Source organism: Epinephelus fuscoguttatus, linkage group LG20 (genome assembly GCF_011397635.1).
Source record: "Epinephelus fuscoguttatus linkage group LG20, E.fuscoguttatus.final_Chr_v1".
Lineage (NCBI taxonomy): Eukaryota > Metazoa > Chordata > Actinopteri > Perciformes > Serranidae > Epinephelus > Epinephelus fuscoguttatus.
The window spans coordinates 36,367,137-36,390,261 of NC_064771.1; the positions used below are offsets into that span (position 1 = coordinate 36,367,137).

Below are 23,125 nucleotides of genomic sequence, written 5' to 3' on the forward strand. Positions count from 1 at the left end.
TTTTGCACAGATAACCACTTTCTCCAGCTTGCTGACCAGACTGGATGTGAAGGTTGTAGCCCATGCCTTAGGACTGCATACGGACAGGATCCTCCTGCTCTCACTTCACCAGTTTGACACTGAGGTTTCCTTCTGCAACAAGATACGGTACTAAATGTTCAGATAAAAGCAGCATGGGTTTTTAAATTTCATATTTATGCCTCAGTGCTGGCGATAACAGGTCGGAGGCATTTTGTTTCCATGTTGTCTGTCTGTCCGTCCATTCTCTCATGAATGCAATATCTCAAGAACACCTTGAGGAAATTTCCTCAAATTTGCACAAATGTCCTCTTGGACTCAAAGATGAACTGATTAGATTTTGGTGGATAAATGTTAAGGTGGGCGGCACGGTGGTGTGGTGGTTAGCACTCTCGCCTCACAGCAAGAGGGTTGCCGGTTCGATCCCGGGCGTGGGAGCCCTTCTGTATGGAGTTTGCATGTTCTCCCCGTGTCAGCGTGGGTTCTCTCCGGGCACTCCGGCGTCCTCCCACAGTCCAAAGACATGCAGATTAATTGATAACTCTAAATTGTCCATAGGTGTGAATGTGAGCGTGAATGGTTGTCTGTCTCTATGTGTCAGCCCTGTGATAGTCTGGCGACCTGTCCAGGGTGTACCCTGTCTCTCGCCCGATGTCAGCTGGGATAGGCTCCAGCCCCCCCGCGACCCTCAAGAGGATGAAGTGGTTAGAAGATGAATGAATGAATGAAATGTTAAGGTCACTGTGACCTTGCATCCCAGCTGGTATTCTAATGTTTGTTCACTGTTGAAACAACGTCATACACCATGGTTGAATCACTGTTGAATTAGCAGTGCTGTTTGATAAACTTTAGATGTTGTTTCCAAATTGTTTAAACGTTGAAACAAATTTCAATGTTCACTGACGAGAATTTTATTAACTTTTTAAAGCTATCAGATTTAAATGTTGTTTCAGTGTTGTTTTAATGCTGAAACTACAACTGAAATAATTTCAACCACATTTCGATGGTGAAGGTTGGTTGAATGCCAGCTGGGATGCATGTTATTCTTGTGAACGCGATATCACAAGAACACCTTGAGGGAGTTTTTTCAAATTTTGACACAAACGGCGCTGATTCTTGTTCTCTTTTAATCTGTCATCTTGCTCTCCTCTCTGTGTCAGGGGCTTCCTTCAAGGTGCTGGCCACTCTCTTGACATCCTGTTAATCCAGATGGACCTTGAGGAGTCCCACTGCAGCGATGAGCTCATAGCATCAGCAAAGTATGATTCAATGAAACGCGGCTCTCTGCAAGTTTAATGGGAAATTAAACACATTACAGGTGTTTCAGATGTATTTACAATTCCATCTGCATCCAGATACTGCACCATGAACTACCTGATGTCACTGGAGGACCAGACCTGTTGGGTGATTTTCATCGTGAAGGTTTCCAGGATTCCAAGTCAGTCTCAGTACATCGGTTTCCAGGGAGGTGAGTTATAAGTGGAATATGATCATTACTGCAGTTATTTACTGACATAACATATGACAGGATCAAAGCCATGTTTTGTCTCTCATTTCAAAGGAGTCTGGCACTCGGTGCACATTGACGACCTGAGGGATTCACAGGACATGAGCCTGAACCTGTTGGTTTTCTGTGGGACTCTCATCAGCAACCTGCTCAATCCTACACTGTCAGGTAGCAGCTGTTCATCTTCAGTGTGTTGTGTTACAGATGGCAAAGAAAGTGGTTTCATTGTTCTCAAGGCAATTTTTTTTATACTATAAAATAAACAGTATTCTTGGTCTTAAATAGAAAACCATGATGATGGAGAAATGGTGAGGAATAGACAACTCTCTCAGATAGATACAAATGTAAGTTTAATAATATAATACACCTTATGTTCCTTTATATGCATTAGTGTGAAACAAATCTTAGTTTTTACTTTAAATGCGATCATGTTTGTGTACAGGGAAATAGAGCCCACCTCCACAGCCTATCCTTAGTGAGATCATGTATCCAGAAAGCTGTGGGTTTGCTAAGAGACCCTGATGACGTGACATCGCGAAGCATGCAGCGGATGCACATCCTTCTCACTCTTCTGGGAAGTGGTCAAGCATATGTAGCAGGTAAATTTAATCATCTGAAATTTTAGTTTGTATATTGAAATTGTTGATTGTATCTGCAGAGGTCTGACAGGGTTTGTTGATCACTTTCTTTGTGAATTATGATGTTCTCCTTTTTATCTCCTAGAAGCCAACATCTGAGTCTGATCAGAGCAAATATATTCTGTCTGTCTTGTTGCATCTCTGATTGGTTTCTGACAGACGCCAACTCTACACTTTATTAAAGGTCACTTTCAGGAGGTGTTGTTGAGAAGACTGGCGGAGGCCTTGGCACAGAGAGAAGAAATGATGGGCTCTCCGAAGGAGTGGGTGAATAGAGAAGCCAAGAAACGGCAGGCTCTGCAGGAGGGGGGGACTCTGAGGTAAAGTTACTTTGCAGATTAACTTGAAAACCTTAAAGGTCAGGTAACTGGACAAGGAACAAGCGAATCGTTTTTGGTGCTAATTCGGCTCCAGAATCTTCACTATTTCATCTCAGAATTTCAGTATGTGCATTTACACTTTGTGTGCACTCTTCAAGTGCTTTCTCATTTCCAGCAGAGACTGTTGATTAACTGAGACGACTCACTTTAGATTAATTTCCTGTATCTGTGTCATGTGAGTTTTACCACTGTCCCGCCCCTTTAGGAGACTAGCCGCAGGTCCAAAATCTATTCGTTCCGATGGGAGAAGCGAACGTGAGCTCATATTATGAAGGATTCTTTCGCCTCATAGTCACCCAAGTAAATATTGCCAAATACCTTCCCAAAATTATGCTTAAATGGCATTTTTAGAAAGACACATTAGGAGAAAATTTGGCAGAACTTCTGGCAACACAGAATTTCTTATCCCTCTAGGTGCTGAACCAGCAGTCTGGTTTCACTGTGGTCCTGCCAATGTCACCTTCCAAACCAGATAAACAGATATTTAAATAGACTTATACGTGAAACCATAAAGTAGGAGGAAAAGAGAACACTATTACACTAGTATAATCTTGTCCATCCATCCATCCATCCATTTTCATTTGCTTATTCAGGGCTGGGTTGCGGGGACATCCCTCTCACCAGTGATGCTTTCCAGCTTCTACTGGAGGATCCTGAGGTGTTCCCAGGCCAGACGAGATATATAATCCTTCCAGCCTGTTCTGGGTCTGCCCCGGGGCCTCCTAACTTTAGGACTTGCCTTCAACACCCATTTCGACACAAAGGAGTAACGACTCTTCTCCGAACTACTGCCAGATGTCCGAGCTCTTTACCTATCTCTAAGGCTTAGCTCAGCCACCCCACAAAGGAAACTCATATCGGCCGCTTGTATCTGCAATCTCATTCTTTCAGTCACTGCCCAGAGAGTCGGGGATTTGATCTTGTGCTGGGTTGATATCAGATAATAAGACAAAAGTTCACAACACTTTCAAATGGAAGTGTATACCATTTCATCCCACTGGCTCAGCTTGTAATGTGATGTCTTTTGATGAGCTTCTTTGTTTCTAGTCAACAATTTGATTAAGTGCAACTTTCTTTTGTGTCTTAAACTGATAGACACACCCTGTGGCGATGTCTTCAGTCCACCGTTACTCCAATCTTGGCCAACATGTTGGAAGTCATGGACAGGTATGCAAATCTGGACCTGCTCTCCGACGACAGGCTCAGCCAAGGTCTGATCAAGCTGTGGTTGGACATCCTGGCAGATTCACAGATTGTAAGCCTGACACCTCACCAGAACCCAAGGTACTGTGGATTAACTTCCTCTGTATAACTCCCACAGTCAATTTAAACATTAAAAGGCATCATTTGTCCCTTTGTAATTTCTAGTGAGTCCGACCAGGAGGTGCTTGTGCATCACTACTTCATGCTGGATGGAGTAGAACAACCCTGCGCTGCTCCGTTCAGCTGGCTCATCACAATGCACCTTGAGAGCTTGTGGGAAGAGTCAGAGTTTATGCCAGGTTTGCCTTCATCTATGACTTTTTAAATAATCTCCACTCTACTAGTATAAACCTGTGAACATATAAAGTGTATATAGTGTGGGTACAAATGTTTTTTTTGGCTCTTACTGTATGTCTGATCCGCAGTAACAAAAGAGGACGGCACAGGGAGGATTCTCCAGTTTGTGAGCACCTTCGCCAGCAGCAGGCCGAACAGTCACTTACAGAACCTCTCACACGAGGAGAGATCAGAGTACGGCCATCACTATCTGCAAGACTTCCTGCTGCTCTCTCTGAAGATCAACTCAAAGGATCAGCTAAGGGTACAGACGTTGTTATGTTTCGCACATTTAGGTGAAACATACTTTGGGAACAGCCGGTATTAACCTAAACCTTTTACACATGCTGTATTCAGGTGTTCACCAGGGCCTTGCAGGGCTGTGTGACTGAGCTTCAGACGTCCATGGGTGTCGCCACTGAGCTCTCTCCTGCTTGGATAATGGCTGCTGCCAAACATTATGCCCCCAGACTGGACACTCTCTGCCACATATTTCTACTGCAGCCACAGTTAGCCACCATATTTCATCAGGGGTTCAAGACGGAGCCTCAAGAAATGGTGAGAACAATCTTTAGGAATTGCTAAACCATGACTATTGACACATGAAGTGGTTTGGAACAGGGATGTCATGAGAACCGAGTTGCTTCAAATTCTGTAAAAGGTGACGTTACTCATTTTCCTCCAGTACCATAGGTTTTGGGAATGCAATTCCTCCAGACCTGACGTGGCTGTGTATTCACCTACACAGTGTTGGGAAAGTTATTTTTCTATCAAGAATATTTTTATCCAATTTACAGGGTTGGAGTTTACACGATATGTATATACAACATGTTTGAAACTTAACAAAGCATATACATGACAAGGAACAAAGCACAACATCCAATCAAAATCCTCCCCATTCCCACCAACCCCAAATTTAGCATTCAACTCCACTGCTATGCTGATGACACCCAGCTCTATCTATCCACTGGGCCTACTTCCAGGCTTCCCCCCAGTTCCCTTTCTGACTGCTTATTTGTTGGATATTAAATCTCTCCAACTTAACAGATATAGAACTGAGGTTCTTCTTATAGGTACTAAATCTACTTTGCATACTACACTACTACTGCATAGCTTCTCTCTGATCATGGACAAGTCCAAAGTCCGTCCGTCCCCTCAGGTTAAGAGTTTGGGTGTCATTCTGGACAGTACACTGTCCTTTGAGGCCCACATCAGTAATGTTGCTTGGTCTGCATACTTTTATCTACGTAATATTGATAATCTTCACCCATCACTTACACCTCAGAGCGCCGCTATCGTTCACTCTTTGGTTTTATCATGTATTGATTATTCCATCCAGTTCCGTTGGTCCAGAATTCAGCCACCCATATCATAACCAGGACTCTCACCTTTTCATAAAATTCTGATCAGACAATTGCTGGGGTTTTTTGTTTTGTTGTGTCTTGTAAGATGTCCGTGAGTGCTTTGAAAGGTGCCTACAAATAAAATGTCTGAGTAGAGTATCTTCTCAAGATAAAGACAGGACATAATGTCCTTCAGTTACTGGACATGGGTAGACAGGGCAGCACCCCTCTATCTGATTTGAACCGCCCATCTGGCCAGCAGAGAGGCGAAAGACAGTGTACGGTGTTGGATTGAAGTCAGGTGTACATCATCTTCTCCAGTGGCGCTAAAGGGGTCAAAGACCTGGGGGTTGGGTTGCAGGTCAGAGTTGAGGATTGAGGAAAAGGTTTTGGGAAACATTCCTGTCAACCTTTGCTGCACTGTGAGATTGGTGATGATGTAAAATGCTAAACATCAGCGTAATCCTAACCACCCTACAGTTGTTAACATGCTAACTGTAATGTTAATCAATTATCACCATTTGGCAGGTGGAGGACATTCAAGTTCTCGGTGTCTGTGTCGAGCAGACCAAACTTCTGACTGTGACGTCGCTGCAGGAGTGCAAGGCCTTTGTGAGAAGGGTGGAGTTTCTACAGCCGTGTTTGGACAGACTGTTTGGTCAGAAATACCGAACCCTCTGCAGCCCCAGCTGTCTGCAACATCTGGACTCCATCAGGTGAGTCTGGGTGGAGACAGCAAGAAGATAAAAGTTTAATCTAAAAACAGGTTAATTTATTGCTTCATTTGTCCTGTCAGGTCTCTGTGGCGGGGGATGCTGGTCGTCACATCCTTCATCCAGCACATCCTTTTTAAAGTTAAACGTGACGACTCGAGATTGAAAGAACTGGCTCTCAAACACTGCAACCTTCACCTGAACGTAAGTATCAAGGATCTACTGTTTGTATTTTCAGCTTGGTAAGAGGTTTTCCTCTCAGGAATGATTTAGCTGAGGTGGTGAGCCTCCTGCGGTCTCATTTATAAACATCGCGTACACACAAAACAAGGCCTTAAAGAGGCGTATGCCACTTCCTATGGAAAAGTTGTGATCGATAAAAACAGGCTCAATGGAAGAAACTTTTTGGAGATAGGAGATTGGTGATGCAGATGGTGCAGTGGAAGCCTGAATGTAGAAACTGTAGAATATTTTTTGGTGCATACCATTTTGGCTTTTGTTCGTATGTGCATTTTTAGTATGGATCCTACGCATTGTTTTATAAATGAGACCTCAGATCCTGACGCATCTGACGCATGTATCTCAGGTGAGGTGTCCTTCCTCCAGTATAAAAGCTGAAACGACATTTGCAGTAGAAATAAAATACGACTCAAGAAGGACTGGATTTCTTACTAAGAGCAGGAAACAGCCACAGATTTTGCCCCAGAATTCTGCCGTTTGGCATGGAGATAAAGTGTGTGTGTCGTAGGCAGGCACCACTGGACAAGTGACAAGTGATTGTGAGACTGTGTGTGTAAATGCACAAACGCGTGGATGCGTGTGTGTACGTGGTCACAGCTATTGCATATTTTTTTTCTTATTTCCTTCCAGCTGATTCAGGGCTCACCTGATGTAGGGAGTGTGGAAACACTGCAGCAGCTGATCCGGATCCTCAATTCTTTTCACGAGGAGTGTATCAGCAGGGATCTGAGGTCGGGATCTTTTTTTACTATCTGGACTTATTACTTACAGAAACATCTCACCATAACTCTTTAAAGCAACCAAATCATTTTACAGTTCAACACAATGTTAATGATATTAACTATAAAGTAACTCCTATCCTCCTATCTCACAGTGCAATATTGAATCGATCACGACGTTTTCTTACAGGTTTGGCATCTCCTGCCCAGTTTGCCTGTCGGAGCTCACACAGCCGTCAGTCCTGCCCTGCCAGCACGTCGTCTGTCTGCCGTGTCTCCAACGCTCGATTCAGCCAGACAAACGCTCTTGTCCTAAGTGCAGGACAGACCTTCCGGCCGACTTCAAGCCAACTGTTTCTCACACTCACAAGTGAGTTCAGAAGAATGTTTCCATTAAATGCTTTCTAGTACAACAGTTTGTGAAACAAAGAAAAAGCAGCTGAAGTGTTGTCTAATCAGCTTTCTAATAACTTTTATTTTCTTGGTTCAGGGCAGCTCTCCAGCAGCAGGCAGCGATCAGGGACTGCTGTAACTCCTTCTTCCTGGAGGTGGTGTCCAGGTTCTGTCTGTCAGAGGGGCAGACGCCTGCAGAGGGAGTGGTGGAGCTGCTCTTCTCCATCCTCGTCTCTGCCAACGGTCAGTGAGACCATAAGTCATACCAACCAGATAACTGAAGATGCTGTGATAATGAGACGTTCACCCCTTTTATTGTTATGTGTGATGCAGGAGACGTGTACAGGACCAGACAGCTCACTCCCTTCCTGGAGTGTGTGGATAACAGTCCAGTGGTGCGATCAGTGCTGCCAAAGCTGCTGCTGCAGTACAGGTGAGAACATGAACGATCCAGGGAGCACGAGGGGAGGAGGTACTCAAACTGTCTGCTCATTTAGAAGCAGTAACACCACATTAGGAAAATAGAAAAAGTAGAGTATACTTTTCTTCTTTTTTTACAGAAATACTGACATTTAAAAAGTAGGAGAATGGAAACGTGAAAATGAAAATTGAACCCTGTTGGATGTAAAATCTCATTTGTCCAATTTCCAATTTTGTGCATTTTCACATTGTCAGATCAGTTAAAGGAGCGCATGCTTCTCTACCTTAATCTGAAAATGTACATATTGTAACTCAGCCCGGTCTCACACCCAGGGCATCAAAATACACCACTTGTGTCCCTGGTGTCTTTGGCACCTGAATGAGATGCACCAGGCTCTCATAAAAAAAAATCCAATGTAAACCCATCAGCGACATATTAGATGTTCAGATCAAATATGACAAGTATAGACGAGATGACGTTGCGTAACTACAGTAACATTTATCTAGAAACTGTATGAGTGTAAATGTTTGTGTATCTGTCAGTTTTGAGCAGGTGAAGACTCACATTCAGACGTACCTGAAGAAACTGGAGGAGAATCTTCTAACCAGAGAAGACCGAACTGAACTCTACCTGCTGTTTGTCAACTGCTTCCAGGTGAAAGACACAAATCTTCATCTGTCCGTTTGTCCTTCATCCTCAGAGTGATTATTATTGTTATGATCCTGATACATTTTTGATGGTAATCTGTACAGGTCCTGTTTCTAACCTGCCTTTCCCAGAGTACTGACTGCGTTTTCTTTTACTGTAAATTCTCTGTGAAACATTTAAACATGATCGAATGCCATCATTAATAACATGTTTTTTATTTTTCTCAGGACTCTCTGCTGTGTTCAGAAGCAAGAGAAGTGAAACAGAGCGCAGAACAACAAAGGCAGGCAGAGATCAGATTCCTGAGCAGGATCGCCAGGAAACAAACTTCAGACAGACGAGAAGACCCGGCAGAGTTCCTGCTCAACATCGCCCAGCTGAGGATATGTCTATACACCGCCGCCCAGCTGCTGGAGAGAGCAGCAGTTCAAGGTGTGTGATGCTGAGCTTCATTACTGAACACATTGTTTAATCACACACTGACTAAAATGACGCATCAACATGTCATCAGATGCTCTGTGGTTTCATGAAGAAGGATTATATGTTTCTTCCTGAACTGCAGGCAGACCTAAAGACGTGGAGGCTCGGTACCTGCAGCAGGTGAGGGCGGTGTGTGAGTACTGCGGGAATAACTGGCACAGGGTTTACCTGCTTCGAGCACTCCACAGACTCTCAGGTGTGGACTGCATACTGTCCCTGATGAACAACCCCACCTGGAGATGGGTCTTCCCCGCAGAGCTCCTCCGACTTCAGGTAAAGATGCCTCACAGAAACACAGAGCTGCCGGAGTTATAAAACAAGAAAGTTGTTTTCTCTTTGTCATCATGAGACTTTATTTGTCGTCACAAGAGAGAAAACGATCTGAGGTTTGTTCTCATGGGAGTAAAATCAAAAGTAAGTCATTGTGTATTTGGCCTAAAAGCCTCTGTTGTTTATTAAATAGCGACGATGTGAAGGTGATGAAGGAGACTCCGCTGACACCATCTTGCTTGTATATAGAAAAGGTTTATTACAAGAAGTACAGCATCAAATCAAGCATCTAGATTGCCTGAGAGAGTGTTCGAAGCCAATATGAACTGCTCTGAATATCAGCTCCAAATACCATGTTGTTTTGATGAACTTTGAGACAAAATGTGACAAGTGACAGAGAGACAATCTAGATGGAATCCAACCTTTCATCTTACTTATCTATCCTTGATCTGGGCCATACTAAAGTCTCGACCTGGGCCCCTAACTGATCATAACAGACCCTGTCATCACATAACATGTGGCACGTCAGATACTACACCTCACTGCTTCCTGAGAGCATTTTGTGGTTTTAAGAAAAACCTAAATATTTTCTCAAGTGAATGCAATATGCTCCTGTAGAAAACAAACACTGACATATTATTTTTCTTCTCAAAGAGGATGACTCTGACGAATGTGGACCAGCTCCTCTGCTGTGGGACGCCATATCGAGCTGTGAGAGACGCCGTGGCCAACGTTCTGCTGAAGAACACACCTGACACCTTCATGACACAAATACAGGTCAGAGAGACTCCAGAGCTGAGAGAATAAGACGTTCAGTTAATTCAGTTTATGTACAGAGTGCATTGTTTAGACATACAGCAGAAGAGAGATGGCAAATTAAATATCCTGCCTGGCCAGTGTGTCAGTACCAGTGACAAATTGTTATATATGTTATATGTTATGTATGTTATATATGTATTCCTCTCTGACGTTCTCTGCAGAAGCTGAAAGGTTCTCAGATCAGTCTCGTGGCCCTCGCCTTGTTCAAACAGGTCACCTGCCGCTACAAATCACCTGACGTCAACATGCATCTCTCCCCGCAGGTCACTCACCTTACTTATGTCTAATGTAAATTATGTCTGTTGTTAATTCTCTCTTTAACATGTTAGCTCTGTGTGAACATACAGGACATGGCACAACTGCGGGGGCTCCTGAAACACATCAAGTCGCAGGAGTTCAGAGAGTTCTGCGCTGCGCTTCTGTCAAACCAGATCGGAGGACCGGGTTCAGGTCTCCGCATCAGCCCGGACCTCTCACCTCAGAGACAAACTCTGCTGGAGCTGCTGGTCCATCTGGACTCTGTGATCTTCAGTGGGAATCCTCTGCTGGTTCCTCTTCATCAGATCGCCTCCCAGCCGCAGAACGTCACAGTAAGACTTCTCTTATCAGGGTCTTCATGATGTCTCCTTCTTAAAGGGGCACTGCACTGATTTTAGTTTGCTCTTCGTGGTTCGTACTCGTCAACCTGTGAAACCAGTTGGATGTCTTTAGTGGCTCTGGAGGAGAGAATAGTTCAAATGATGTCATGGTGATATCATCAGGGCCTGTGTGATAAACAATACATATTTTTAAAGGACGTAACATCAACTTTGAGTAAAGGATTAATAGATTAGATTTTGTTGGTTGAAGGTCAAGGTCACTGTGACTTAGCGTCTGTCATATTCTCATGAAGATGATATCTCAAGAATGTCTTGAGGGAGTTTCAAATTTGATGCAAAAAGTCCATTTAGACCATTTGGACAAAGGTCCAAGGTCAATGCCATGCCATTGTGACCTTACATCCATCTAATGCTCGGAATGCAATATTCAAATAAAGCCTTGAGGGAGTTTCCTCAAGTTTGACACAAATGTCCACTTTGACTCAAGGATGAACTGATCAGAATTTAGTGGTCAAAGGTCGAGGTCACTGTGACCTTGCGTCTGTCAGATTCTCATGAAGATGATATCTCAAGAATGTCTTGAGGGAGTTTCAAATTTGATGCAAAACGTCCATTTAGACTTTACAATAAACTGATTACATTTTGGTGGTCAAAGGTCAAGGTCACTGTTACCTCATCTGTCTAAATCTCGTGAACACAATATCTCAAGGAAACAACGTTCTCTTGGACTCAACAATGAACTGATTAGATTTTGGTAACCAAAGGTTTAAGGTCAATGTCATTGTGACCTTACCTCTTTCTAATGATCGGAATGCAATATTTGAGGAAAGCCTTGAGGGAGTTTCCTCAAATTTGGCACAAATGTCTACTTTGAGTCAAGGTCAAAGTGGTCAAAGGTCACTGTGACCTGACCTTACATCTTTCACATTCTTGTGAACACAATATCTCAAGAACCCCTTGAGGGATTTTTTGTTTTCAAATTTAGCACAAACATCCACGTTGTATGCATTGTCTTTATTACCTATTTCTGCCTCAAATGTTTTCAGAAACATATTTTAGTGTACTTTCAGCTATAAAACAGTCAAGCCAAAAATGAAGCACTACCCACAGGCTGGAGCAAGCTTTCTCATTTTACAGCTAAACAGTACACTAAAATATTTGTCTGAAAACATTCAAGGTGAGAAATAAGCAACGCAGTAACAGAAGTTTGATTGGAATTAAGGTATTTTTGCTCAGTGATGCTAAAGTTATACTGCCTATCCCAGCTTTAACTCAACTTCCCTTTTCCTCCAAGCACTCCTTTCTGCCGACGATGCCCGATGATCACACAAGTGAAGCCAGACAGTGGTTGACTAGAGACACGAGAGCACAGATGTATCGTAAGTATTTAACCTCACAAAGGTTCAGGTTATTTGTTGTCATCACTTTTCTATGAATAGTCCATCAGTAGATATATAATGTCTTTTTCATTGTTCACAGTTTGTGCCAACGGACATCCGTGTGTTGTGACAGAGGTATGAGCTCTTCGTGTGTCCTTCTTGTCAAAAGTTCCTGACCAACAGAAAAATTCAGTACATAATACATGATATGCCTCTGTATTGTCTCACAGTGTGGTAGACCAGTGGTTACAGCACGATGTCCAGACTGTGGAGTCCCAATCGGTGGAGTGAATCACAACCCTGTACATGGATTTACAGCACAACAAAAGTATATAAATGTTTTCAGTCAACAAGAGTTGTGACAGAATTTTCAGTCAAATATTTGTGTTTAATTTACTTCCTGTTGTGTATGAAGCATCACAGATCAAACTCGGACAGGACACGTGTTAGGAGAGGCTCATCAGAGGTCTGAAGCCCCTGAAAGACAGATGACCTCCGCTCAGTCCTGCATCCTGCGGCTCCTCACACACCTCGCCATGCTTCAGGGCGCTGTCAGAAACAACAGAGTGAGACTGCAGCTGCATTTTCACCAAAGTCTACACATCACTGGTGTTATTATGTCACTGGTATTAAGATATGTAATGTGTTTTTTGTTGTTGTAGGGGGTCAGTGACATGATCGACCCCAGGCCCCGTGATGTTTTCACCTTCCTGTGGAGCCACCTTGAGAAGGACATGCGTGTGTTGGGGCAGAGTCTGGATCAGAACATGGACAACACGGCGGTTACAGTTCATCTGATCCTCAATGCCTGCACAAAGTTCACTGCAGGTGATAAAAAAATTTCAAAGATTTTCAGCTGCTGTTGGTCATGAAAGAAATGTTCATGTGACATAACTGTTGAATGTTACTGAAGGTTCCCGCGGAGCAGGAGCAGATCTGTCCTCCAGGCAGGGACGGCAACGCTGGGAGAAACTCGTCTGTGACTCTGCCATCAACCCAGTACTTCAAGTAAGGAAGGCAATATTTTTTTGCCTCTGCGCTGGTGATAGCTAATTTGTTCAAATTTGGCACAAACATCAACTTTGAGTCAGGGATTAATGGATTACATTTTTGTGGTCAAAGGTCAAGGTTACTGTGACCTTGCATCCGTCACATTCTCATGAACACGATATCTCAAGAACCCCTTGAGGGAGTTTTTCAGATTTGGCCCAAACATTCACTTGGACTCAACAATAAACTGTTTAGAATTTAGTAGTCAAAGGTCAAAGGTCAATGTGACCTTACATCTGTCTAATTCTTGGAATGCAGTATTCAAAGCTCTGAGGGAGTTTCCTCAAATTTGGCACAAACGTCCACTTTGACTTAAGGATGAATTGATCAGAATTTAGTGGTCAAAGGTCAAGGTCACAGTGACCTTGCATCCATCACATTTTCCTGAGCACAGTATCTCAAGAACCTGTTAAGGGATTTTTTTTTCTTCAAATTTGGCACAAACATCCACTTGGACTCAAAAATGAACTGATTGGAATTTAGTGGTCAAAGGTCAAGGTCAGTGTTACCTGGTTCATCTCATATTCTTGGATGCTATATCTCAAGAAAGTCTTGAGGGGGTTTCCTCATATTTGGCAAAAACATTCACTTGGACTCAAGAATGACTGATTCATTTTGATGGTCAAGGTCACTGTGATCTCACCAAACATGTTTTTGGCCATAATTTAAAAAAACATACGCTAATCATGACAAAACTTCACACAAATGTCTAACAGGATAAAATCACGAAGCGATAACGATTTATATTCAAAAGGTCAAAGGTCAGCTTGACTGTGACATCATCATGTTTTAACGTCATATCTCAGGAACAGAAGGGGAGACATTTGGTCAGATACTGAATTAGTGACACAAACCTTGGGTGTCCACCTTGAAGCTGTCCTGATTGTATAGATCTTCTGTGTGTGAAGCATCCATGTTTTCACCGACATGAATGAAACTGAACATGAAACTGTCAGAGACACTGGACTGGCTCGCAGATAAAATCGTGGGGCGATAATTTAAGTTTTAAGCACTGTGTTGATTGCCTAGTAACTGGAATCAATACTAGAGATACACAGAGTGATGAAATCGTGTTTCTTCTGTTTTCAGAATTTGCAGAGGAATCTGTCTGAAGCTCAGGAGAGAATCAGTGATGACGATGGACTCGCTGGAGGTCCCCTGATGAATCTCCTCTTTAAAGACCCTGCGAACATGTTGTCGCTCCCCTCTGACTGCCCGACACATCGCTCCTCCTTCTGGACTCTCCCCGAGATGATGACAGTGGAGCGCCTCTGTCAGCTGGTGGGAGAAGCGCAGGCACACAGCTCCTTACCCCTGCTGAGCCTCTTCCTCAAGAAGGTACCAAGCTTCATCTTTTTCTGACAGGGACCGCGGACACAGTGGAGGAAAATCAGGCTGATCTACACCAGATCTGACATGGTTTGATGTGTCTGATCTGAGGTGTAGTGAGGACTGATGGTCTGAACTGATAATCTGATGGTCTGAGAATTTATCCTCGTCCTTGAGGGGGGTACAGTCACTGATACTTAAGCCTATAGTGAAAGTAGAGTGTGTTTTTTTCGTGGTTTTGCCTTCACTGGTTAGGACAGTATGGAAGCGGACAGGAAATGACCACTCAGCTATCAGGACGCCCTCCTGCTGGAGATTTTATCAAGACGATTAAAGACTGGACCATTCTCAAACAGCTCCCTACACCCTCTGCCTACCCACTTTCACTCTGTTTCTGCGTTCGCACTGAGTGCCATCCCAAACCGACTAGTAAGGAGTGGAAGTTAGTTATAAAACCCTCCGATAGTGAGTCTGCATCGATGTCGACTTAATGACCATGTACAGCGCCGTATTGTGTTCGTCACAGTTCGCACGTTCGGCAACAACCGTGAAATCTCTGGTAAAGTTGTTTGGTGTAAGACCGGCTGTAAGTCTGATCTCAGGCCTGCGGCTTTCCTCAAACTCAGGCTTTGCTGACTGTGTGTGTGTGTGTGTGTTTGTCTCAGATCCACTGTGTGAGGCAGTTACACCACCTGCCTGAGCTGGCTGCTCTACAGTCAGACCTGCTGAGGGTGTTTCCTCTGACGTCAGACTCTGCAGATCAAACTATTACCCAGATGTTACAGCGGATACCAGCAGGTATTTAAACATTTTCATGAACTAAAACAACAAGGAAACAAACATCACACAGACACAAACTGAGTTTCCTTGTTGTCCTCGTCAGGATGCCAGAAGAAGACGCTGATGGAGAGGGTGGAGAGATTCATCAAGGTGTGGAACTGCCTCAGAGTGGAGGTGGCAAACAACTGTAAGCATCAACGTTTAACTCTGATGTTTAAGCGCAGAGATGTAGAGGATTCATTGTTGCTCTCGTTGCATCAACTGAACTGTCAAAAGAAACATTCAGCTGCTCGTACCAGTGTCAGTCATGACAGCACACTTTATTTATTGAGCACTTTACCAAGCTTTATGGGTAACTTTGGAAACATTTCTAGCTTCTGCTGCTCAGACTGACAATCAATAAAGATGTATTATTTTTAACAGTGTTTAAATCTCAGTTTTAAAGCAGACCCACAGTTTGACTGCAGTTTTGAATGTAAACAGTCTGAAGTCTTCAGCGTTTGGTGTCAAAATATCAGTGAAGGAGTGAAAACATCACAATTTGTCTCCTATTTTAGAATAATTTAAGCCTTCGTACCTTTTACCACCTCAGAGAGTAAAGACCATTTCTTATAATTGCATGTGTTTATGTGATGAATGTACAGTGTTGATAAATTGTCATTAAATCAAATTATAATTATCAAAATCAGACTGAATTGAGAAAGAAAAACAATAACGTAGTTGACATGCTTCCTTCACTGCATGCCTCTACTCACTTTCTCTCCTGCCTGTGTGTGTGTGTGTGTGTGTGTGTGTGTGTGTGTGTGTGTGTGTGTGTGTGTGTGTATAGCAGCAGATTTGGGTGTGGATGTGACCTTGTGTGAGAAGGAGCTGACGAAAGAGAGCTCTGGAGAGTTTCTGACACCGTGCCGATACGGACCGGGGTCATGTCTCCGAACTCTGGTCGACTTCCTGTCGGAGACTCACAACAGCCTGGTGAGAGCGAGCGGCCGAGAGGACAGGTGAGTGCACAATGTGCTGGTGTCAGATTGTCAACAGCACTGCGTGAAAATACGACTGCAGGGTTCATTAAACAAACATTTTATTCTGCTTCTCCTAGAATATAATGGCTGTTTGCTTCCATTTTAAACATCACCAGCTGTTACTCTACAGTCTCATACATGTGTCATATAATCTTTTCACCTTTACATGTAACAACACGTCAACTCCAGAGCAGTCCTTTAACCTCACGAGTAATACTGCTCTCCTGTTTTATTTCCTCAGTGAGTACAGTGTTCCTTTAGAGAGGATATCAGAGACCCAGCTGACCCTCTGCAGCCCAGAAAGAGAGCTGCTCCCTCTGGTTTTATCCCACTGCCACTACACCCTGAGGAAAGGTGGCGAGACAGACAGCACCTATGACCTGCTGGGCATCCAGACCCAGCTGGCCCGCCGCTTCCTGGCTGGAAAACCACTTATCCGAGCGGTAAAAACCTAAATCATTCAGCTGCATGCAGATGTCAAGTGATACCTAACGCTCTGCTAACCAGGAGTGTTGTCCTCTTTCATCAGGACACTTCGAGGTACCTGAACAGACACCTGCAGGACTTCTCTCTGGTTCTAAACGAGGTCAGAGGCAAGATTCACCAGGTAAGTTCGCTTGCTTTCATATCTTACAGCACCAGAGTCCTCATCTGGAACTGACTAATGCCAGCCGGAGAATGCTCACAGTCGTTTCCTCTGTAGGATTTTGTGAGGCCACTTTGTTAGAGGTCACATTCCTTCCCTCACACTCCCCTCGCTGTGCTGCTGACAGTTTCCCCATCTGTGCTGCAGGAGCCGCTGAAGGGTTCGGTGAGCAGCGCCATGAGGACGGTGCTGCGTTCATACACAGACGTTTGTGACGCCGTGTTTGTGGTGGAGATCGGCCTCCGCTTTCTCGGCAAGACTGGCGGGGATCCACGAGGTCAGCTTCTGACCTACCTCACTGATTCGCTGCAGATGAAACCGCAGATTTCCAGCGCTGTAGCCAAGGTAGAAACCTCCAGACCCACAGCTACTTCCACTAAAACACTGCTATGCAAAGAATGTGATTATGATGAGCTCATTTTGTACACAGTGCACTCCTTTCTATAAACCGATTACTATTGATACTAATGTGTGGAAATAAATGACGTGAAAGTGAAAGCAATCAGGAGTCTACATTGTACTTTACATTACAACAAAAGTTTAATTTGTTAACTTACCATTCCACACATTTTGTTGGCGTCCATTGATTACTGCAAGATATGACAAGCTGTTAGGAGACTTTTGAATCTTACATAAACAATGTAATCCACCACAGTGAACAAGTTCAGGTGTTGTCTTTAAATACTGCAGTGCACATGTTTAAAGTCATTCTGCATCACCCAGCAACTATAACGTAAAATTGACAGTGAAGAGTTTGTGATGAGCACAGTGATGGACACACAAGTCAGGCAAGTTTCACGAGTTTGCGGAACAGAAAGGAATGAATGGCTGGAAACAAATACAGCAAAACACACAATTCAGGAGCAAAAACTTGCAAACAAAATACTGGTATGTTCTTGTAAAATTTGTTTTCTTTTTAGGGTCTTGGAGATAGCAAACTTGAAAACAGCATATTCACCTGGCAGCTCCTGACTGCGTGGAAATCTGAGCTGATGCTGAACAGGAACCAAGTAAGTGTTAATAAACAGTCAGGACCACTTTAGTCAAAGAAAACTTTATTTCTATTTGTAGTATTATATTTGGTGGTATGGCTCTGTTTTGGAACCTCTCTGCCCTTCCATGCGCCTACATGGAAAGCCTAAGGCAGAGAGAGCAGCAGCAAAGACCCCCCAGGAACAAAACAGAGCAGCATCAATGACAATCAGAAATGACATTGATAAGTCAGATGCAACATGAAAAGGAGGAGCTGGGGTGGAGGCAGGTTGCAGAGCAGCTTGCAGAGGAAGCAGCAACAGCAGGCAGGTCAGAGCAGTTTAAATAGGGCGCCCTGAATGAGATAGGTTGCATAAAAAGGAATCATGTGATCTATCAGCTGACTCCCTTCATCAATCAGCTGCTCCAGGCCGGGTCTAACCTCAGTAATGGCAGCAACAGAAAGTTTGCTGATCCATCGGGGAGTCAGGGCTGTCAAGTCCCCTGGTGCTGGGGGTTGTGAAGGCTGAATTCAGGTAACTGCAGCTGCCGACTGGGGCTCCGCCTCTGGAGCTACTGCCCGCTCTCCTCACGGTGAGATGGTTTGTAGTGGCGGGAGGTGAAGCGGAGGACACACTGTGATTCAAGCAGCTAAACTATTAGCAACATTTTCTCTCCATCTCTCCATCGTCAGACTCTCTTTTAGACTCTTTTTGACTTCAAACTTTCTTTGAAGGACTCTCTGCCATCGAATTAGACTTTCACCATCTGAAGGGACGAGCACGCTAATCTGCATTTGTAGAACAGCCAATAGCAACGCCCTCTCTCTGAAATGACCTGTGATTGGCCAAAGTCTCCTGTCATGGGCTAGATTTCCTAAATCATGAAGACAGAGTCAAGAGGAGGTGCAGAAGTCTAGTTTCCTCTCAGATCACTTGAATTACAAAATACTCAGAGTATATGGGTTTTTGCCCAGTGACGCCAACATAAAACTGACGACTGTAGCTTTAAACTGTGCCTACACCAAGCCATTTTCACTCGTCAGTCATTATTTTCACTCGTGACCCCTGCTGGCTGCCAGTGACTGACCCCAGACACCACGAAGAGTTAAATTTTCTGGGCTGTAATCCTTTGAAAGTGTGCCGTCTGACACGGCAGGCGCCCAGAGTTTGACCCCAATAAAAACTGGATTTGAGGAATTCTCTCTGTGCTGCAGTTTCTGCTACAAACTACTTTGTTGTGTGTTTTTTTTTATCACGTTAAACTTTGATAACATTTAGTTTATGATCATGTTTCAGGACCCGTTTCAGAGGCTGCCCTCAGAGTTCCAGCAGAAGCTGTCTGAGGACGAGAGGAAGGGCCTGAAGGTCTTCCTCGCTGTCACAGATGTTGAGACTTTCTCTCTGGAGCTGCATGAAATTCTGCTGCTGAAGACGAGCAATGCTGTGCCTGAGGAGGGTTACCGGCCACACTGGGAGTAAGTGCACGCCATTTGTACCCCCCCCCCCCCCATAGTGAAAACAGCCAGTTTACCTTTTGTGGGTTTCTGTTGGAGGTAATGCACCAAATGGTAAAACAATCCCCAAACATTTGATTTATTGGCATCAGTTTACTCCAGATGTGTTTTTAGGAATTCTTGCTGAGCTCATGGGTGTAAGAAGTGTGCCTATTGTCAGCTCAGAGATTACCACCTCAGTCTGAAGGAATCCATTGATCCTCGACAGCTTTAATCAGAGCAAAGTGTGGAGGTCTCACCCGGGGCTCTCCCCTGGGATCTGGAGCCTTTTGACTTCCAGGAGCGGAGCGTGACCCCTCCAGGCAGCCATCTGTCAGGGGAAAGCAGCTTAAGTTGTATCTCTTCAGCCACAGGTCATTCCTATTGAAGCAGCAGCTGGGCAGGGAGGTGAATAGGAACGCTGGTGGTGGGAACAATGTGGTGCTAACTCTTGTTTTCTTCGTGCCCTCCCTCCCTGCTGTGTCCAGCCTCAGGTCCACCCTAGAGGTCCATTTGGAGCAGAACGACCTTCCACCGCTGCAGGAGCTCGACTCTTTACCAGAGGACATCACAGTGGGACAAGGGGCAGACGTGTGGAGGGCTGCTGTAGAGTTCAAACGGAGATAAATTGTCTCAGCTGAATATTTTTGATCTTTGATGTCAATTCATTGTGTTGCTACTGATATATTACTAATGGGGTGTCTGGATTAAGACTGGGTGTCTGTGATAAATGCATTCCATATAAAGGGCATGTTGTTAAATGTTTCTGTATATTTGTTTTTCAAAACTGTCTTTATTTACAATGAGGCATTGTAATAATTGTCATACAAAAAAATAAGATAAATAAAAGACAACTTTGTAGAAGCCAGAGGAATTCAGAGTCCAGTCATTTTAAGCCATTTGTTTGGAAACAAAGAAGAGACTTGAGTATTTGAATTTTAGCAGCCACTGAATCCTTTGTATTGGGAATTAAACACTGTTTTCGTAGCGTTGAATTATTTTACTTTAAAAATCACATATCTGAATTTATTTGTTCTAAATTCACCTCTTTGAATAACATTTTTTTAAGTTTTTAGATTTGCAATTTCAAACTAAAAAAACTAGTTGAAAATTTTCTGAATTTGAATATATATATATGTATATTTAAAGTTAACAAAATAAAATCCTGTAAGTAAAAAAAATCCAATATTTGAAATGAAAAAATAAACGCCACTGAATTCATAGCATAGAAATATTTTACTCCAAAAACCATCTATCTGAATCTCTAACTAAATCTTCTAACTCACCTCTTTGAATTTAGAATTTTAATGTTTTTAATTTGCAATTTTAATCTAAAAAAATAGATAAAATTAGGCTGAAAAATAAATATTTTAATTATTTTTCCTGAATTTGTTTTTTGAAATTGCTTATTGGAAAATTCAAGTCGTATAAGTAAAAAAATAAACCTAAAAAAGATTTTATTTTAAAAAAAATAGCAAATCTGGGGTGCCATTCAAGTCACAAAATTAAAAAAAAAAAATCAGTTTTTTTTTTTAACTTTTAATTTTTCGATCTCATAAATGAATTAGGACTTATCGATTAGGACTAATCAAATTTGACTGATTCTTTTTCATTTCAAAACTTTTCAGCGTGATTTTTTAGATTGAAAGTACTTATCGAGAAATGTCATACTTTAGTGTCAAAGAGGTGAATTAAGAACATAAATTCAGATATTTGGTTTAATAGAAAAGTAAAATATTCCAATGCTATGAATTCAGTGGTGTTTATAGTTCAACAAAGTATTCAGTGGTCATTAAAAGTCAAACACGTGTGTGTTCAAAGAAAATGTAATTCCTTTAAAATATTGAAAGTCTTTGTAGCTTTTTTGTTCTTCACATTTTCTAGTAAGGTGCCATATAGCTTGAGTTCAACAATAAACCAATCAAAGTAGGTTTTAGAGTCAGACCAATGAGATTTGTGAATGTGGAAATTACAGAGAATAATCAAAATCTGAATAATAAAGGTTACACTGCAATCCATCGTGTGGAGCACAAAATATGATGTTGCATCAAATACATTAATCTGTACATATGTACTCATTTTTCTATTTATAAAGCTGTCCAAATCATTTTGAATAATGACCGTAAAAGACCAAACTGAATACTGTTTATCTGAATTATTGAAAGTGCATGTTACGTCTAAAGCAGTGATATTCAATTTGCAGCCTGTGGGCCAAACGTGGACCACTGACTATTTATTACTTAAAAATGTAAATAAATTGATTCACATTAGGAACTCTTTTTTAAAAAAATTTAATATAAATAAGGTGCCAGAGTGAATTAAAATATCAAAATAAAGCTTGTTATCAGAAGAAGTGCCACAGGAGGATTCCCTGGACCTTCTAGAAACACTCTCACCTACACCTGCCAAATCCTGTGACTGGATTTGCTCGCTTGGTGAAGATGAGTGAGGACAACAAACGATGAAAGGTTGAAAACAGGCAATTATTTTACCTTTTATACTGTTGAATTAAAAAAAAAAGCTAATAAGCGTCCCAGGTAGCCAAAATGATCTGGCCCAGAATCGGGCCAAATCAGCTGGCCTGGTTCCTGCTGCTGACATTGCCATCACTGGGGCGTGATCAAAAATGACCCGGCCCAGCATTGGCCCAAACTCGGCATGCTGGATTAAATCAGCCGAGTTACATCCGGTTGCCTGACTCAGCTGAAACTCGGTATGAAAGCGCCCCAGAATTGGGCCAAATCAGCCGGCCTGGTCTAGTTGCCCAACTCGGCTGAGACTCAAATCAGCTGGCTCGATTCAGGCAGCTGACACTGCCCTCACTGGGGTTTCTAACGGGCCACTTGTCTCCTGTCCTTTTGCAAAAGTGGCCCAGTGGTTCAGTTCAGAATCCATTTCAGCTTTGTTTCAACTTTATTTCAGACACATGGGTCCATCTTAGTGTAAAAATCACTAAAACCACCGGTCTGCTTTAAATCTTTCCAACACTTTGAGATGTCTGGTGGGGCAATAAAAGCATTTGTTTTATTCATTAAGTTAATGTTCAGTATAATAACGAGGAGTCAGGGAACAATTAGTGAAATAACTGCGAATAAACACAGAGTTTTTCTCTTTATTTATTTCCCAGCACTGAAAATGTAAATCTACCATCACACCTCCCTTTGCAAAGTCAACCAAACCGTTGTTCAAGCCACGCCCCCTGGAAGCCACATAGCGGACTGACATCCCCGCTCAGCCAATCAGATGCACGCATACAGCGACATTGTTCCCTCTCCACCAATCACAGACGTGGAGGGGCGGCCGTTATCTGTGTTGTTACCACAGAGATTATTTGGTTCCCAGTATTTGTCCACTGAGTAAACGGAGGACTTTCACTGGTGTCACAAGGACCGTGTTGGGAATTAAAACACAGCCGTGGAAGTGTGAAGAGATTTTCAGACATGGTGCCATCCAGCTCCTGAAGTGAGTAACGTTACTGAACGCTAAGTTGTTTTAGTAGCTAACATTAGTTGGTGCTTGACGGAGAAACGTTAAAGACGTTAGCTAGTAACGCTTTTCCTTCACCAGACTTCATCTGGAAAAACAGCCGTTTTTAATTTCAACCAACTTATTAAGGATATAACCGTTAACGTCTGTGTGACCGCTGAAGGGAAATGCGATTGTATTTTAATTACAAAAGTGTAAATGAACTGTATCGTGTTTAAATGACGTTACAATGTAAAACA

At 42.9% G+C, this 23,125-nt stretch overlaps 2 protein-coding genes across 5 annotated transcripts in view; both read left to right on the top strand.

The window, feature by feature from the left end:
- rnf213b (ring finger protein 213b) overlaps positions 1–20,268 on the top strand; it is a 43,268-nt gene extending 23,000 nt beyond the window's left edge. For both annotated transcript variants that reach the window (XM_049563225.1, XM_049563226.1), the window contains exons 27-65: positions 11–147; positions 1,179–1,277; positions 1,374–1,486; positions 1,580–1,693; positions 1,811–1,869; positions 1,968–2,124; positions 2,348–2,483; positions 3,639–3,827; positions 3,912–4,045; positions 4,172–4,347; positions 4,440–4,640; positions 5,954–6,141; positions 6,222–6,342; positions 7,009–7,109; positions 7,288–7,467; positions 7,588–7,733; positions 7,824–7,923; positions 8,454–8,565; positions 8,787–8,991; positions 9,122–9,312; positions 9,964–10,086; positions 10,290–10,391; positions 10,476–10,718; positions 12,022–12,106; positions 12,207–12,241; positions 12,337–12,434; positions 12,522–12,672; positions 12,769–12,934; positions 13,020–13,114; positions 14,246–14,494; positions 15,151–15,283; positions 15,369–15,452; positions 16,095–16,266; positions 16,529–16,730; positions 16,817–16,894; positions 17,081–17,278; positions 17,854–17,943; positions 19,204–19,382; positions 19,889–20,268. In XM_049563225.1, the coding sequence (XP_049419182.1) occupies positions 11–147; positions 1,179–1,277; positions 1,374–1,486; positions 1,580–1,693; positions 1,811–1,869; positions 1,968–2,124; positions 2,348–2,483; positions 3,639–3,827; positions 3,912–4,045; positions 4,172–4,347; positions 4,440–4,640; positions 5,954–6,141; positions 6,222–6,342; positions 7,009–7,109; positions 7,288–7,467; positions 7,588–7,733; positions 7,824–7,923; positions 8,454–8,565; positions 8,787–8,991; positions 9,122–9,312; positions 9,964–10,086; positions 10,290–10,391; positions 10,476–10,718; positions 12,022–12,106; positions 12,207–12,241; positions 12,337–12,434; positions 12,522–12,672; positions 12,769–12,934; positions 13,020–13,114; positions 14,246–14,494; positions 15,151–15,283; positions 15,369–15,452; positions 16,095–16,266; positions 16,529–16,730; positions 16,817–16,894; positions 17,081–17,278; positions 17,854–17,943; positions 19,204–19,382; positions 19,889–20,027 (5,481 nt within the window). In that variant the 3' untranslated portion in view covers positions 20,028–20,268. The remainder of the gene's footprint in view (positions 1–10; positions 148–1,178; positions 1,278–1,373; positions 1,487–1,579; positions 1,694–1,810; positions 1,870–1,967; positions 2,125–2,347; positions 2,484–3,638; positions 3,828–3,911; positions 4,046–4,171; positions 4,348–4,439; positions 4,641–5,953; positions 6,142–6,221; positions 6,343–7,008; positions 7,110–7,287; positions 7,468–7,587; positions 7,734–7,823; positions 7,924–8,453; positions 8,566–8,786; positions 8,992–9,121; positions 9,313–9,963; positions 10,087–10,289; positions 10,392–10,475; positions 10,719–12,021; positions 12,107–12,206; positions 12,242–12,336; positions 12,435–12,521; positions 12,673–12,768; positions 12,935–13,019; positions 13,115–14,245; positions 14,495–15,150; positions 15,284–15,368; positions 15,453–16,094; positions 16,267–16,528; positions 16,731–16,816; positions 16,895–17,080; positions 17,279–17,853; positions 17,944–19,203; positions 19,383–19,888) is intronic.
- A 2,459-nt stretch (positions 20,269–22,727) lies between these two features.
- cep131 (centrosomal protein 131) overlaps positions 22,728–23,125 on the top strand; it is a 32,424-nt gene continuing 32,026 nt past the window's right edge. For all 3 annotated transcript variants that reach the window (XM_049563244.1, XM_049563245.1, XM_049563246.1), the window contains exon 1: positions 22,728–22,862. The gene's annotated coding sequence lies outside the window, so the exon portion shown is untranslated. The remainder of the gene's footprint in view (positions 22,863–23,125) is intronic.